The sequence below is a fragment of the Lathamus discolor genome, chromosome Z, assembly GCF_037157495.1.
Source record: "Lathamus discolor isolate bLatDis1 chromosome Z, bLatDis1.hap1, whole genome shotgun sequence".
NCBI lineage: Eukaryota > Metazoa > Chordata > Aves > Psittaciformes > Psittacidae > Lathamus > Lathamus discolor.
This window is the reverse complement of record NC_088909.1, coordinates 93,370,706-93,387,897: the sequence shown is the minus strand read 5'-3', so window position 1 is coordinate 93,387,897 and position 17,192 is coordinate 93,370,706. Positions and strand designations below refer to the sequence as shown.

The 17,192-nt window shown below is 40.5% G+C and overlaps 2 protein-coding genes across 3 annotated transcripts in view; both read left to right on the top strand.

Moving 5' to 3' along the window:
- Positions 1–1,486, top strand: part of LOC136004617 (integrin alpha-1-like) — an 80,863-nt gene extending 79,377 nt beyond the window's left edge. Inside the window, exon 31 of one of the 2 annotated variants that reach the window (XM_065661236.1) lies at positions 1,426–1,486. The gene's annotated coding sequence lies outside the window, so the exon portion shown is untranslated. Of the gene's footprint in view, positions 1–493; positions 623–1,425 lie in introns of those variants that run through there. The other variant, XM_065661235.1, reaches the window with a different exon arrangement.
- Positions 1,487–2,458: 972 nt separating this feature from the next.
- The window catches only part of ITGA2 (integrin subunit alpha 2), a 68,408-nt gene continuing 53,674 nt past the window's right edge, over positions 2,459–17,192 (top strand). Inside the window, exon 1 of the mRNA XM_065663197.1 lies at positions 2,459–2,620. Coding sequence (XP_065519269.1) covers positions 2,575–2,620 — 46 coding nt within the window. The 5' untranslated portion in view covers positions 2,459–2,574. The remainder of the gene's footprint in view (positions 2,621–17,192) is intronic.

The following is a 17,192-nucleotide window of genomic DNA, read 5'->3' as shown; positions in this document are numbered from 1 at the left end:
TCTATGTTCGCATAGAACTGAGCCTGAAACTTTGTAAACCAGTTCAGGCAGACATGGCGTTTTTGGCAAGTGTCCGTGTGATCACTAACAAGCAGACACAAAGGGTGCTGTAAAAAAACAAAGACAACAAAGACAATGTAGACCAAAGGGTGTGTATCAAGGCCTCAATTTAAATTGCAAAGATAGAGAGCACTAACCAAACTGTTCCCTGAGTTCCCTATTTTTTAATCAGTGTAGGTAAACTATAATAAGGAATAATTTTTCTGAATAATTTTAATACCTATAAAATAGCTGAAGAGAGTAAAAAAGATGAAATACTGCAAAATACAGAAAATCTTGTTTTCTATAATATACAGTAGCAGTTCAGGATTATATGAATTGTTATCAAATGCCTTATAATCTGTTTGAAACAGAAGTATTCATCTAATGGAATATTGTCAAAGAACACAATAATTCTCACAGTATTTATTCTTCTCTGACCCATTCTTTGTAGGTATAGACAAATGTTGGTCTGAGAAGCAATACCCTGGGAGACAGCCTTTGTGTGTGAGAAACTATTTTTCAACATTGTGTCTGGATGAGGAAGAAAGTTTCGTATCCTCAGGGTATATTTATAATTAGAATGATGGTAACTGATCAAAGACATTGTTTCTTAGGAAACTGAGACATCTTAGTCTGGGAGGTTATTTTAGGGTGTGGCACAGGGGATTCTAGGTTTATTTCAACATATTAAGAAACCATTTTCCTCTATGCTGTGGATTTTTCTTGTTGTTATTGTCCTTTCATTAGTATCCATTAATTAGGGTTCTTCTTCCTCCTTATGGAGGCATAGATTTTCCTCCTTGTCCCAGAGTGGCACACATATTTGTACACTCAGTGCAGATGGGAAAAGAAGTGGCTAGAGCTTCTCTGCCGATCACAAATTGCCTACTGGTCACTGGATCACAGTTGGTACTGAAGCTGACATTTCTGCCTCAGGAAGCTGCTCCTTGAAAAGTCCGTTTACAGGGCTTCTATGACATCCTGAGCAGGAAACCCAAGGACTGCTCTAACAGACATGTCAGTCATTTCTGGTAATGCTTGACCAAGAGCTTCAGAGTCCAGCACCGACAGTGTCTTAGGAAATGCTCATAAGTGCAAGTTCATATGTTAGGGTGAGTAACATGTCCGTACGTCTTAAAAGAGTAAAGACATGAAAGAAATCAACATGAGTTATACTGGGACAGCTCCCTGCTGTACTTCTATCAATGGTTTTAATGTCCTAGAGGAACTTCTTGAACTACGTGATGTCCATAAAGAACCAATGTCCAAATAAATACCTGTTAAACAACCCCACCTATTGAAAGGCTTCTTCATTTTAACTTACAATTTTGATTCTGAATGTTAAAAAGAAATAAGAATCAGAGCACACATGTACTTTTACAGGACTGCTGAAATGAATGATACAGTCTGTCTCACACCTAAAGGACCGTGACCTAAATGCTGAGAAGGGGAAGTATTTCTACTTCAATTTTCCAGGCAAACTGTCTTTTTCATTACACAGTGTTAATGCCAAGAGCTAAGAATTATTCAGCATAAATCGTTGCTACAAAATAGAATACACTCTGTATGAAAAGGTAGTGCCACATATTTTGATGTTTACCAGAACTGTGGGATGGAGAAAATGAATGTTTCTCAAATCAATATACAGTGCTGACAAGACAGGATAGGCTGGAAGTTGTACAGCACACAGGTACCCTGCACTTTACACTTCTTCCTGATTTCTTAGCAAGTTGAAATCTTCAGTTTTTACTGGCTTTGATTCACATTGTCTCTCTGGATATTGGCATGACACCTCAGCCAATGTAGGCAGCTATTCTGCATAGGCAATACATCCTCTCCACCACTGCCAACTCTGGATCAGTTTTGCAGCATGGCTCCTGGATCCTGTTGCACTCCTGCATAGCTGAGGACATATTCTGCAGGAATTTCATTTAAAGGAGAAGATACAGAGTCAATATGATTAAATGTGCAATTTAATACTGGCGGAAGACAGAGACTTTATGATGTTACATAAGCCCCACGTCTTACCGTGGTCCTTCACTTTCCTGACTTCCAAACACGGACAGAAGCATCCCCACCCCCCCAAAGCACTGTCTCAGGACACCCTGGCCCGGCTCCCTCGCCCCGGAGCCGTTCTTCCCCCGCGGCGCAGAGCAGCGAGCGGGCAGCCCTGCTCGGGGCAGCCCCAGCGGGAAGACCGCTGGTGTCTCCTCTAGGGACTGAGACTGGGGAGAGCCGAGGGGCACAACCCGCAGAGGAACCCGCAGGGTACCGCAGGCCCCTCCCGCCCAGCGCCTGGGGGGGTACTGGGTGGGGGGGGGGGGGAAGCGGGGGAGCTGCCTCCGGCCGCAGGGGGGCGTGGAGGGGAGGAGGAGGAGGAGGAAGAGGAGGAGGAGTATTTCGGGGCGGCAGGAGCAGGTGGCGCTCAGTGACGCGCTGGGAAACGGCCGCTCGGAAGCAGCAACAGCGTGACTCCCGCACCGCACCGCTCCGCACCGCTCCGCTCCGCTCCGCACCGCTCCGCAGCGCGCCATGGGCTCCGCGGGCGCGGCGCTTCCGCCGCTGCTCGTTGCTCTGGGTAGGTCGGTCTCCCCGCCCCGGGAAGGTCGGTGTCCCCGCGAGCGCGGGGCGGGGGTCGTGTGGGACTGGCTCCGGCTGCGGCCGCCGCCTCTCACCGCGGTGTCGGGGATGGAGTAAAGCCGCGTGGTGGGTGCCCGGCTGCCAGTGCCTCTGGAGTTTCTGGGCCAGAGGCGTGTGCGGCTGTGGCTGCGTGTGGAGTGCAATGCATTGGCGGCGTTTTTAAAGCAGGTCAAACCTCGAAAATCCTGGAGAGGCGCGGAGTTCGCCTTCCCGTGAGATGGAGAGTGTGTGTGCTGGGGTGGAGGGAATGGGTGCAGTCCGATGTGTGAATTTTCGGCTACATGATGGCTATGCCCCTTTAGAAAGGAAGATGATGTTCTCGTCGTGAACGATGTTCCTGGTTTGCAAGAGTCCTCTAGTTCTGTTCCCACCCCATTGGGCAAATGTCACTCCTTGGAAGCGGACAGGGAAACTTCAACCATCTGCTCCGTCTCTTGGCTGACTAAATTACCATTACATACATTTTCCTGGGAACTATAAGCCATCATATTCACTTGCCATGAGCAAATTCCCAAGTACTTTTAGAGTTTTAATATTACTGTATACTCTCACAAACCCTTAATTACCATGTCACTGAAGAAGCAGCATGAAAATGAGTTTCACTCATGATGAGCTGTTCTAACTTGTTCTTTCGGTAAGTATAGCGAGCGCTGCAGTGGAATGTGCAGCTGCAGGGTATGAACTCAAATACAAAAATATTAACCTGTGAGGAGATATACAGTATACAAACAAGCTGGTAATTTGGTTTAGAAGAAAGAATCTTCAAAGTGTCAATGGGAAAACATTTACTCAGCATTGTGCTTAATTAGTCTTTTATTCTCCTGGTTACAGTCACACCAAGACTATTAACGTGCCCTGTAATTCGTGGGATTTTAGGATTTGCAAAGGTCTGTAGAGTGGTGCTGAAAGCAGAAGATAAGGACTGATAGTGAGAGGAGGATTCCCCTGGCAATGAGACTGACGGATGTGGGATAGGTCTGCTTTGTTCAGGCATTACCCATGATTTGTCTTCGTCTTTACAGTTGAAAGCTGTCATGAATTTGATTTCAGATGTGTTGTGACATTTGATGTTAGTGGATGTAATTGCTTAGTTAATACCGGCCTTTGTGATCTTGAAGTAGCAGTAGGGAAAAGAAGGTTCCAGGACAGGAGGGTTTTCCCTGAGTGACTTAAGAGTCCTGCTGTGGTGGTGCTGTTATAGCTCTCCCATAATAATTTTCAAATTGATTGAATTCTAATGGACTGTTTTACTTTCAAAGACAATATTCTTGAATTTAATTGGGCTAACTTGGCTGAACTAGTCAGGACTTAAAGAAAATATTCCAAGTTTATTTTAAACTTGGTTTTATGTCAGTATGTTTACTTTTGAATTATCAGCTGTATTAAGTGGACCACATGGGGTATTGTTCTGTTGTGTCTCCAAATTCAACTAAAAGTAATGCAATGGTTAGTAAAGGTCTGGGTTATTCATTGTTGTTCTGTGCTTTTGTATTTGGAAAGTCATTAAAACTTTGTAGATGCTACAAGAAGAAAGTAATAGAAATGCAATAGTACTACCATTTTTATAATATGATTTTGCTACCAGCCTTGTTCTTGTTGATCAAAGAGTATATAGCATACAGAAGTATATTATATTAAGAGGAATAAGAGAAGGCCTTAACAGGACAATCTATACAACTAAGCCTGATGCTTCTGTTGTAACCCACTGCTTATAGCTGCTTGTAGGTTTGCTATGTGTAGTTCGTTAATTACATTTTAAGCGTCCAGTTTTTTCCTTAGACTGTTCTTAAAAATCGGAGCCAAAATAGCCCAGCTCTTTCTGAGAGTGAGGCCAGTGGAAAATACAGTAGCTTTCCTGGGTTCAGTTCTAGTTAACATTTTCTTTGGAAAGCCCTCATGCTTCAGAAGAGATATTTGAAGTTTGGCAGGAAGGTGCTATTTGCATTGTCTTGAATATCTACCAAAATTTGGCCAAGTAACAAATCTTCGGAAAACTGAATTTCTCTGGAAAGAAACATGTTTTTATCAGCTTGATTTTAGCATACATTCTGGCTATCCTTGGTGCGGAGCTTGGTCAGACTGTTGGTGTTGTAGTGGGATGGAGCTGTTCCTGTGTGAGGCCTCTGTCTACACCTGCAAGCATAAAAACTCTCTCTCTTGTTTTCTCATGTTATTTGGTGTTTTTACAGCAATCTCCAATGTTGTTTGGGACACTCTGCTTTCCAGTTTGCTTCTGGATCCTGGTCTTCTGATTGCCCATTCTGGTTTGCTGATTCCTGGGCTCTGGGTGAATCTGCTTGTTCTCCCATTTATGAGATTAATTCACTTCAGTGTCAGTTCCCAAGTGGTAGTGTTGGAGGATCATGCCTAATGAAGGAAATCAAATTCAAGCCCTTCAAGCCACCACGCACCTTCCTCCCATAACCCAGGAAATTAAAACTCTGATATGTTTTAAAATCCCCACTGTGAAGCATGCATCCCTCATAGTATTTAACTCTGAAGTGAAAAATCACAGCTAAGTAAGGGTTATCCATTTTAGGTCACAGATATACCACCTGAGGACCACAAGTCCTCAAGCCTCCCTGTGGGATGCTGGCACCCTGGAGGAGAAAGCAGCTCTGTCTGAAATTGGGAGAGGAATTTCTCTGAAACTTTGGCTAGAATCTGGAATTTCCAAGTGTAACCCTTTTTCTGTTTGGTATGTATCTGACCCTTGCTGATGAAAAACATGTTGCCTTCACGACCGTCTTTACAATGGACTGTAGAACCGTACACAGGATTAAGAGAGGACCCCACTAACAGTCTTTTTCTTAAGATAATTTTTGTTAAAACTGGGATGGAAGTTGTGATAAAAGAACAGAGTTTAACATGCAAACTGTAGGAAGTGCCCGACGTAAGTTAAGAACCATTTGTTAAGATTTGTTCCTTCGGCACACCAGGGCATCATGCTATTGCTGCCTGTGGACAGGGTAAGGTAACGTGATCGGAGAAGAGTCTGAGACTCCTGCCTTGCTTCGTTTTGAAATTAGAAGGTGTTCTTTGAACAAGAAAGGTGTGATGAAGAGAGAGGAATATTTTGCCCCCCTTGCAAAATTGGATTCTTTCTCTCCATTTTTGTCACAAAAGCTGAGTGCAATTTCAGGCGAGTCATTTAAATCAGATCTTTGACACGTGGCTGGACCTATTGTGCTCTTCTCTTTCTCTTTGCTCAGCCAGGGGTTCTCAAAACTGAAGCTGCGTTTTCACGATCTGGTTAAGCTGACCTGAATGTGGGGCTGACGCTGCAAGGACATTTCGTCCATTCCTGATAGTATGTTCCCACCAGCTTCCTGTGCTGCCACTGCGTCTTGATCTGGGGAAGAGGTCAGGGACCCATTTGCCTGAATAATTTTTTCCCTTTTTTGGGCCAGGTCAATTTTGGAGATGAGCTAAACTGATCCTGTTCGTTTGAGCGATTTGTTTGTTAGCGCTGGTACAGGAGACAGTCAGAACTCATGGCCAGAGGAGGGAGGGAAGCTGGAAAAGTCCCTTTCACTGGATTAATCTGATTGTGGAAGTGCATCTTATCATTCAGAGCTGAATCAAAGCAATTATCAATGAAGTAAATGGAAAGTGCATTTTGAATGTGCTATGTATTCTGAAAAAATAAGGTTTTAGCTATGTGATTAGATAGCCAAAAGTGGTAAATACTTTTGACCTTTTTCTTTTTCTTTTTTTTTTTTTTTAATGGAGTTAAAGATGATCTCTTGTTTCACTTAAATGCTGAGAGTAGTTTCTCTAACATTTGCAAATACATGTTCATGGTCAAGATACGTAGAGGTGAATCCACAAGGAAGCTGCTAATTCAGTAGGTTGAAATAGCATATGTAAAAAGTACAAGGCCAAGTACTGAGCACCAAGCACTAAACTTATAACTGAATGGCAAGTGAAAATTGCACATTTGGTGCAATAAATGAAACCAGAAGTCCAGGTGAATGCAGTGGATAATTTAACACAAATGCACACGTATCAACTTGAAGTTGTACACCCATCTTAATTTCTTCCTTTCTCCATATTTGTGATCATCTTATGTTACCTTGCTGGTTAATTATTGTGTTTGTGAGTAGTGTTAATATTAACAAATAATTATAAAATCTGGAGATTGTTTGAAGGCAGGAGTCTAAAACATGAACTTTTCTTAAACTAAAACTTTCTCTAGTTTTCCCCACTCTAAGAGAGTTTGTCAGCTAGTAGGGGCGATATTGTATGTTATTTTTGGAGTTTTGCCTTCCACAGCATTGCACTTTGAAGTAAGGCTTCATTCATACTGTATTACAGGACTCGTATTTTACAAGTGATGTTTATTTTAGAAAGCATGCAGGGTATTACCATCACACTCCAAAACACATTAACAGTTAATATACATTTGTGCATAATTTAGGCAAAGTCAAAGTTTTAACTGTGTACTGTCTGGCTCTGGAACAGTTTTTGAATTGTTCTTTGCTTTTTCGATTCAGTGACAATTTTCATTTAAGAAGACAAAGAAGTAAAAGGACCAATACTACTTGATTTTATTGTGTTTCTTACCCACAATATATATGTTATTCATTGTGGTCTTTCTTCACTATTGTTAATTTTGAATGAGTGAAAGTGGGGTTTGCATATGCTTCATGTAATGTATTTTTATGAGGTCTTATAACTGCGATTGCCAATGGCTTAATATCAAAACAGCTAAATGTGAAAAAAATACTCTCAGGGTTAATGCAGGTAAAAGGGAGTTTCTGCATCTTCAGACGAGTAAAGCAAGTCATTTTCCCCAGCAGGAATCTTGGGCAGTCTCTATCCAGTGTTGTTATTTTCATTTGAAGGTTCCCTTTGTTAGGCTCTGTGCAGGCCAGTTCCCATTTCCATGGTGACCATGCCGAAATGCAGACGGGACACAGGCTGGATTCTCATCGGCATAGCCGTGCACTTGCATACCAACACATGTTATCTGCTTGGCTTAGGACATTTCCATTAGCAGTTTTAATGTTTAGGACTTCTTTTTCACATAGTGATCTCTGGCCCTTTGATACTGTGCTGTGTTAGGATTTCAGACCCTGCACAGTGAGGGAAAGCCAGTTGATAAGTTTAGTTTTGTGTAAATAAATTGGCTGTACTGTTCCCGTTGAAATTAGACCAGGACATCAGAGAACTGTCTCAGCCTTGGTTTCCATTTCTGTAGAAAAAGATAATGGAGAAGGATTTTTACTTATAAACTATTAGGTGAAAGACTGACACGTATCTGTGCTAAGCAGTTATATGAACATACCCTTTTCTCTAGGCACTGATAAAAGGATAATAAAAATAAATTAATGTGAATTACACAGGATAAATGATACCTTCTGCCTATATTAGCTGAGTGTAAGTGTGTATCCCTATAAAGCAATATGTGATAATGTTCTTCCTGCTCATGCTGCACTCATTTTCTGGAGGTGAAGAATACTAAAGACATCTAATGGAGTCAACATAAGCTGTGTGGGCCTTTCCATTGCTTCCAAATCAGGCTGGGAGTTCTGAATTACCAAATAACTCAATATTCTGAGTGCTAGTAATTGTTACTTTGAATTAGTTCCTGAACAGCATTATAGGACCTTCAGAGCACTAAGTTAGTTTATTTTTTCCTGGAGAGGCAGATTTTATTTTATTTTTTTTTTTTTAATCTAATAAGACTCACGTAGTATTCAGGACTTAAAGAAGGAATTATACAGGCAAAGAAGTAAGATCAACACAGGCTCTTTGAATGCAGGACGAGCAAAGACATCTTGTGTATAACCAAATGACATCTGCATGGTTGAATGTCACACATGATGAATGTCACGGATTCTTTTGTCCTTTTCACATTACTGGTAGACAGGATGAAGGGCTTGGAAGTTACGCACAGCCCTGGTGGAACTCTCTTGCTTTATTCCTGATCTATTTTGCCCTTTGTATCCTGCTTCCAAGTTCATCATTCTTTCTTTATTTCATACAGGATATTTTTTAATCATGCAAATTTCCTTGGCTAATACTGTTGGTTATTTCTGAAGAACAGACGAAAAAGAAATCTTGAGGAAAATTACTGTTAACAGACACTTTGGAAAGGAACATATTGCACGCTGGAAATACCACAGGAAATAATTGTGTTTGAGGGTGGTGGTGGTGAAGCATTGCATTATGTTTTTACCTTGTATCTATTTACCAGTCTAATTGTCTGCTTCTCTAGAGAACCATTCAAATATAAATATATAAATAAATAACTGTTAAAAAATTAAGATTAAAAATAAAAATAGATAAATATAATAGAAAAAATAATAAAACTATAATATAAAAATAAGGAAGCTGGCAGCAGTTGGTGCTGTGTTAAGGCTGCAACACAAAGCTGTGTGCAATAATAAGACTGCAGATGCTCAGGCTGCCTTACCCTTTGGATTATCCAGAAAATAACTGTATCAACTGATGGCAAGATCAGGTTTTTAACTGAATGAGGAATAGCCGACTCACGTTTGGCTCACGTGAGCTTACTGCAGTGATGGCTGCCATTATTAGAAGTAGTGAACTTTTTGGAGGAAGTGTTTGTGTCATGCTTTATGCTGCCAGCAGTAAGGCAGCTGCCCACAGGTAAGACAGCTGGATTAGCTAACAGCCTGTCTACCTTTTTTGCATACACAGCAGTCACTTCTCATAACTTCTCAGTTCTTGTGATTGTTGAGTTTATGTCTCCCTTCAACTGCAAAAGCGCATTGAGTAAAAAAAAAAAATAAAAATTCTAGTTCATTGCATAATTTGCTAAAACAACTTATCAGGAAATTCCTGTATTTTAAGCCTAAATTTACTCTTGGCTGGCCCTGTTCTGAAAGTTAGGTGAACATCTATGTAGGTGTCCAAATCAGGGCAACCTGTGTCAAGAGTTACTGGCTTCATTTCTTAATGTAGCAATTTGCTACAACAGGGAAAGTAAACCACAGAAGAACACCCTTTGTATACACCTCTCTGGACAGAAGCAAATGGGGTGTCTTGTCCCATGGCAACTAGTGTGACCTAGATGGTTATGATTGCAATGGAGAGTGTGTGACTCAAAAGTTTCTGTGCTTTTATTCTTATTTGCATTTCCTATTTGAGGAGAACGGTAATTGCTAACTGAAGAAAGCCACAACATTTTCTTAAATAGTTTTTCATTGATTCTGTTTTCTTAGGTGTAAAATATAAGACAATAAGAGTGGATTGATAGATGTTAAACTCAAGATTTAGCTGCAGGTTCTCAAGGGAAAGTTTTCTAAGTGGAAGAAAAGTTTAAGTGTCCTGACATGAAGTATGTCCACCAAATAGAGTTCCCATGTAAATATGCCTGAAATACATATAGGTCAAATTTAGAACAGTAGAAATTACTGAAAATAATGTAGCTCTTTTATTAAGATAGGCAAAACAATAAACAGAAAAAAGTACAAGCAGCACCGCTTGTATAGTAATCCTTTAGTAGCTCTGCTAATAATAGTTGTCCATTTGACTGTAGCAAAATATCCTTTCATTTCACTGTCACTACTCGCTCTTTTTTTTTTTCTTTTCCAAACTGCCCAAGGCCAGTTCATCATATTGAACAGTAAAAAAGCCCAGCAAACTTTATGAGTCTCTGGAGTTGTCTTTCTGAGAAGTTGACAGGTACAATAGGCTTCGCTTCTCTGAATACAAAAAGCAACTGTTCTGCTTTTGTGGAAGTAAGCATTATCTCCAGAAAGCTCTTCTTAAATGTACCTGGGTCCTTTTCTCCAACCCCAAAATGTACAATGGCTGCATTTTACAAAAAAAAGATAACTACTTTCCGTACCCTGACTAGAGATAGCTGGTCACTCACCTGACCACAAGCATGCAGTGAGCAGGCTGAGGGCTGTGAGGGTGCATGCTGCAGCCCTAGTGCACCTGAAACCTTATTCCCCTGCCCCACAGTGCAATTAGATGCCTTGGATGCAGCAGAGACATTCAGATTCTTTTAAAGTGCATGAAAAACATTTGCTTGCAAAGCAGGAAGGCTCATGCAGTTAAACAGTGGGTCGGGGAGGGGGGGGGGGGGTGTTTGAACTCCATCTGTCTCAGGCATCTGCATGAGGTGCCTCCTTCCCCTGAGGTCAAGGGTGGGGAAAGAATTCTGGGTGGTAGTTGTCTAGTTCAGCTTTTTCAGGAAGTAGCTGCCTTAGAAGTGATGGTAATAGTCACCTGGGAAACATGGGCTTAGTTCTCCCTTAACGCTAGTGGCGGTGGACCCTCACCTCCTAGACTTTCCCAGAAGCATCTCTGCTACAAGGCGATAAAGTAGTCAAGAGAAGCGCTCTCTAATATTGAAACGAGGTCTTGGCTCATCCTGGGGTGCACATTTATGTTTCCAGACAGACAAGCAAAACCAAATCTTGCCTGTGGCCTAATCATAGAATCATAGAATAGTTAGGGTTGGAAAGGACCTCAAGATCATCTAGTTCCAACCCCCGTGCCGTGGACAGGGACACCTCACACTAAACCATCCCACACAAGGCTTCATCCAGCCTGGCCTGGAACACTGATCTCTCCCCCGCTCTGGTGTTAAAGGCGTCCTCTCTCGAGCTACTCACCTCAGCAACTTAGCTGAGAGGATAGGGGTTCAGAGTTGGCCCTTTTGGACTGCTAATGCAATTCACATTTATTAAGTAGGCAGTGCATAAAAAGAAGTTATTTAGCTATTCAGTTAAATCACTTAGAGGAGAAATGATTTAATTGGGAAGTATTCATTACCTCTGGCCAGAGGAGGCAATGCTGCTACCAGTGAGTCTACAGTAGGGTAGGATACCTTGCTCTTAGACGGGGGTGCTTCTACAACTGTATCATATTCTAAATTTTTATGCACCTTTTCACTATGCAACCTATGTGTCAGATAATTTTAAATTCATTCTAGGTTAGGCAGCTACCGAAGCCTGGGTTTCTTGGATTATTTTCCTCATTGAGCCTAAATTCTGCCTATACACTACCTGGTGCCAGAATTGATCATTTCAATGTGTATTAAAAAGGAATTTCAGACCATCTATCTATCATTCAGGCTGCCAGGCCAAGGGCTCCCATTACAGTACGGGGGGGAGGAATAGTTGTTAAGCTGTTAAGTCTGCTATAGGAAAACAAAAGTTCTGATAATTATAGCTCTTCCAACTATTGTATTATATATCCTGTGGAGGTTTTCTTGTTGCAGGAAGCTGATGTAGCAAACTTTTTACAGCTGAGACTGTTCTTGTTTCTGGGGTTGTCTGAGCCTTTGAGGAGCTGTGAGGGAGGAACAGGGTCCTAAACACCATGTCCTAAACGGTGTGATGGTAGTCTCAATCTCGAGCTACTGCAGTCTTCATGCTGCAGGCTATGATACTGGAGTGGCAGAGGGGGCAATGGTGATGGCAGGTCCCTCAGCCTTTTTCTAGTTTAGCCTTTCCAGGTCACATTTAACAGTGATATAATATAATACAATATACTAATATGGTATAATACACTGAAATTTTCAAAAAGCCTAGAGTGTGATATGGGTAGGGAAATACAGATACCTTTGGCTGCCTTCCCATCTTCTTGAGACCTGTGCAAAGTATGCATTTTTGTCTGTGTACAAACATGATTTCGTAGAAGTTGAGTTGAGCAAATGTGGCAAATAAAGTATAGAGATAGCAGTCACGTTGGTTTCTGTGTGATGACATGCATTTCCTCCCTTACAGTTGTAATGTGGTGCATGATTCTCTGTGACTATATTTGGAAATAATGGTGGTTTAAAAGAAGGGTCAACAACTGATAATATGGACACAAGGGAAGAGAATTTGCTGGAGTGAAATGCCGGTTGAAAAGTCAGCTTTTATCATGGGGAAGCATGCAGAGTTTTTTAATCATCGTTACATGTGAAGTCAGTGGTGTAACTGCGTATATAACATGTGTGTACGGACTGTTAGCCTCATGTACTTCTAATCTCTTTGTGGTACTGTTGAGAACAAATTCTGGTACTCTAAGGACAAAGTTGAAATAATCCTGTTTGTTGTACCAAGATAAAAGAAAAGAAACACTGCAGATCATGTTAAAAAGATGCCATTTATGTGAGTTTTCTGTAAAAGAAAGTTTTTCCCACTGAAATTAATGATGGAAACATGCCAGCACAATAAATTTGAGTAGGCTTGAATACTTGCTGTCTATATTAAAAACATACAGGAAGTTGTCAGTCCTGCAGGAACTGCTCTGAAGCATTTCTTTGGAGTCAGCCCTTGTATGTACAGTAGATTGTTGAGATTTCTTAACTGCAGATGAAGAGCAGTTTGATTGTCTGCCCTAAGGAGAGCAATGTGTGGGCTACAAATAGGGAGTTTTCAGGAAAAGGACAAGTCTTTTGGAGTAACTAATGCAGTCATGGGTAAATTTAATTAGATCTCTTACTCTGCAGCAGTTCCAGAACAGTAAAATAGACAGCACCTAGTCATGTTATCCCAGTCTCTCCAACTTTTCATTCACAAGTTATGTGTCATATCATGTTTGGGTTGCTTTTAAAGCAGGTTATTGGTAACACTTCAGTGCAGCTTCTTGGATCATGAACAGTTGTAATTGAAAGGCAGTGACTCAGGCTCTCACATGCTTGGAGGCTTTCAGCCTGCAAGCTGACCTACTTCCAGGAAGAAGAAGTTGGCCAACTAAGCCAAGAAAACTTGATGGAGGGAGGGGAGTGGAGGAAAAGGGGCAGGAGGGAGTATTATTACTAAATGAGGCATTGTTTTTGCTTTCTTCTGGGTATGTGGGTTGGGTTTGGATATTTTTTTTTGTTTGGTTTGGGGTTTGTGGCATATAATCTCTGTTAATTATTAAATATCTTGAGATACTATTGCTGATGTGAAGAAAGTGTCGACCAAGATAAAAGAAAGTAAAACAAATAGGTGAAGCAGTAAAATGAAGACTTGCCTTTTAATGCTTCTGCAAACATGAAATATCAACAAAGTAACTGAAGTGAGTATTGTAAGAAACTCAGAGTTTTAGTACAAAAAGTCCTGAGTCTTGCCAATTGCATTCTCTGCTCCTTTTGATTCCTGTCAGAGGTTCCTTTTGTCTTTATTTAGAAGGTTGTTCTCAGTAAGAAAGCTGTTCGATTTAAAATAAAAACAGATTAACTGTGATTGTAAAACTGCTATTTCAGTACATGAGCTGAAGATACCTACTAGCCATTGTGTGTATATACTGAAGAAAAAATACCAAAAATAGAGAAGTAAACATACAGAAGAAAACTAATGAGAAAGTGTTTTTTACTTGTATTAGCCATATTGGGTAAAGGGTAATATACTTTCCCATTAAGTGGGTTGGATTCCATATAGCCCTGACCAAGTATACTAAAGATGTATCAAAAAGGTCTTTCATATTTATGCTTATTTACAGAAAAGCCCCAAACAGTGCAACCAATATAGAATTGTTTTACATGAAAAGAACTTGATTTTATGTCACTATCTGTGCATGCGCACAGTGCATGTACCACTACAGTAAAGCAGATCAGGCTCAAGACATATACATTGTAGGGGGGAGGGTGGGTTCCTTTTTTGGGTAGATTTGCTTCTTCCTTGAACAAGGTCATTGCAGTGAAAATTGCTCAGTGGCTTCTGAAAAAGCCTCAATGAAGAATATCTGTACTGCAGTTCAGCGGAATCAAGTAACAGCATGCTGTTTATTTTGTCTTCTATATATTTACAGTCTTGTCAGTAAAACCTTCAAAACACAATGGATTTATTAAAACAACCCATAATTTGAAAAGCTCATTCTGGAAGAACAGTTGACTAATTACAGTTGGATTATTGGTCTGATAACATAGGTTCTGAATAATGAATAATGAGAGTAACTTTACTCTTATACCAAAATGTTGTTGCTGTTAAAAAAAAAAAAAAAAAAAAAAAAAACGGAGAAAAGTAAGAGTAAATACATTTAAAATGAAGCAAATATTACTTGACTGCCCTCTTTCATAATTTAATTACTTTCCCTTCCTGCCTTCATTCCGCCTTCTGCCTAATATTTCAAGGGCAGGAGGTGATTATAGTGCAAATGGTATCTGTAAGTGCCTGTATTCCTTTGCTGACTTTAGAACCTGTGAGTTGCTTTCTGCAAATTTTTGCAGAGGGATGAAAAAAAATAAACAGTTGGGTACTGGAGAGAGGACAAAAGTATTTTTTAACAAGTTCCCAGACAACTGAGGAGATCCAGTGTGACCTTGTACAGCACAAACTACCAGAAAATCCACCTCAAAGGGAGCCCTTAGATATACTTCAGTTATGATGAAAGCTTGAGCCAGTGTGCACAATCTGTTGTGAGATGAAGCCAGTGGAAGGCAAGAGTTATGACTTTTCTCAGCCCTCCTACTCCTGTCTTTTCTGTGTCTCCAGCAGGGTCTGATAAGCTTCAGGGCCATGCTGATACATGTTATTTGGAGGAAGAAATCTTTGAGATCAAAGGGAAATTTTTCATTGTGGAACTTGTAGTGGCTCTCTAGGAGCATGCTAACATAAAGGTAAAGTAATGATACCTTCTTCTGGAAAGAATAGCTACTTTAAAAACACTAGACTGAGCAATTAAGGTAATGTAGGCTGTACACATTTCACTGGCTGCTAGTCTATGAAACTACTTCAGGAAGCAGATAATAATCCAGTCAGATTTTCTTGACACACTCCTCACAGCCCCTCCTCTTCCAAACCATTCATGGACTAAAAAATCCTGTGCAAGGATGTGTGTAATGCTATCTTGGTTTTGCCCTAATGCGAGGTCATGATCTTGCCCTTCTGCAGTGACTATATGCCTTCCCCTTCCACTGTCAAATCCCCTAGCATGCTGATGACTTTGGGTTTGTCAGGGTCTGCTGTCCTGTTAGAGATGGCACAAGGGGCAGTGGTTGTACCTGTGGCTGTGATACTGAGCTGAGGGGAGCTGACAACAGAGTCTCTTTCTTTTCCCTCTGCTGGCATCATTAGTGGTGTGAATGCTCACTCATAAAAGACAAATGGTTGCTTTGCTGCATTATATAACATTTTTTTTTTCTGTTCTGTTGCTAATACTTGTTGAAAGAAATGAACACCATACCTTTAGGGAAAAAAGGTGTTTCCTTAGAGACTCAGTGGTCAAATTCCATCGTGACTTCTTTTTTCTGTATACTGTGATTGCCAGACCTGTTTGATGCCAGCTGTAAATAGCAGCAGTGAATGCCTCTATTTGACCGGGTGTTTTCATGAGAGATGAGATGTGGCATAACTGGGTCTGTATGATTATGGGATTCTGTCATATATTGCCATCTGAAATTGGAGCATCACCTTCGCAAAGTAGTATAAAGTGATTGAAAAGTCGATTTTACTATTTAGACTGCAAACAAAATGATGTGTTCATTGTGACACTTATGACACAAAATGCAAACTAATAAAATTCTCAGCATATTTTGTTAAACTTTTATAAACTCATTTTACAAACCAAGTAATTAAACATGCAAAATCTGATTTCATTTTTTCTCATCCAATTAGATTAATCAGTATGACAAACAACTTCTTTGAATAAGGGATTACAAGCAGATAATTATTATAATTGTGACATTAAATGATTGATTACCCAACAGACATTTTCTGCTTGCTCACTTTAAGCTGTGAGCTTTGCTTACAAAATCAAACCAATTAGGAACCGTGTGTACCTAATACGAACTATTACTTCAATAAACTTGCTTGAGCTTGTACTTCAACGGCAGCAAACAGAAGGCATTAGAGCCATCATTAGACATGTCATTTATAGTTAAAGAAGAATTCCCACACGTTCAGGCTTAAAGGTGCACAGTCAGAACATGTATTGTTTTTTATCCTACTAAGAGCAATAAAATGGTGGTGCAGAAGTGTGTAAGCAGCTATACTCCTACATTGTAGCTCTGCAGGTATACACTGCAATAATGCAGTTGCTGAAACATGGGAATTCCCAGAAAAAAATACAATGCAAAGAGATAATGCAGTTTATTGGAAAGGTTATGGATCCTTTTATCTATCCCACTGACGATTTTTTCCTAACTTTTCATGTCTGAAGGTTGTTGGGAACTATTCTGCTTGATGAAGGTGTCCTCTTCAACCCAAAGCACCCAAACCCCCCTGCCCAGTCAGCGGAGGGAAACTGCTGCTTTTGAAGTCTTCAGGGGGGCCTTCAAAAGCTTTAAGCTTGTTTGTGGCTTCCTTTCTTCCACTCAGTCTGTTTATGTGACTGTAAATAAAGTGCCATTTACAGACAAAAGTTAGGAAGTGGATTTTTACTTGCCCGACTAATCTTATCATGATTGTTAGGTCACATAGAAGTCTGTCACCAAAAGCTATTAAAATCCAGAGAGTGAATTATTTTTCTTTATTTCAAGATTCTAAATTATCAAAGTTCATTGCCTGAAGGCAGCAACAGATACCGAATATTTCCAGCCTAGAATATACAGTACTTTGAATCTAGATGCTTCAATGATTGGCACTCTTTTAAGGCATAAGAGACCCTCTTAT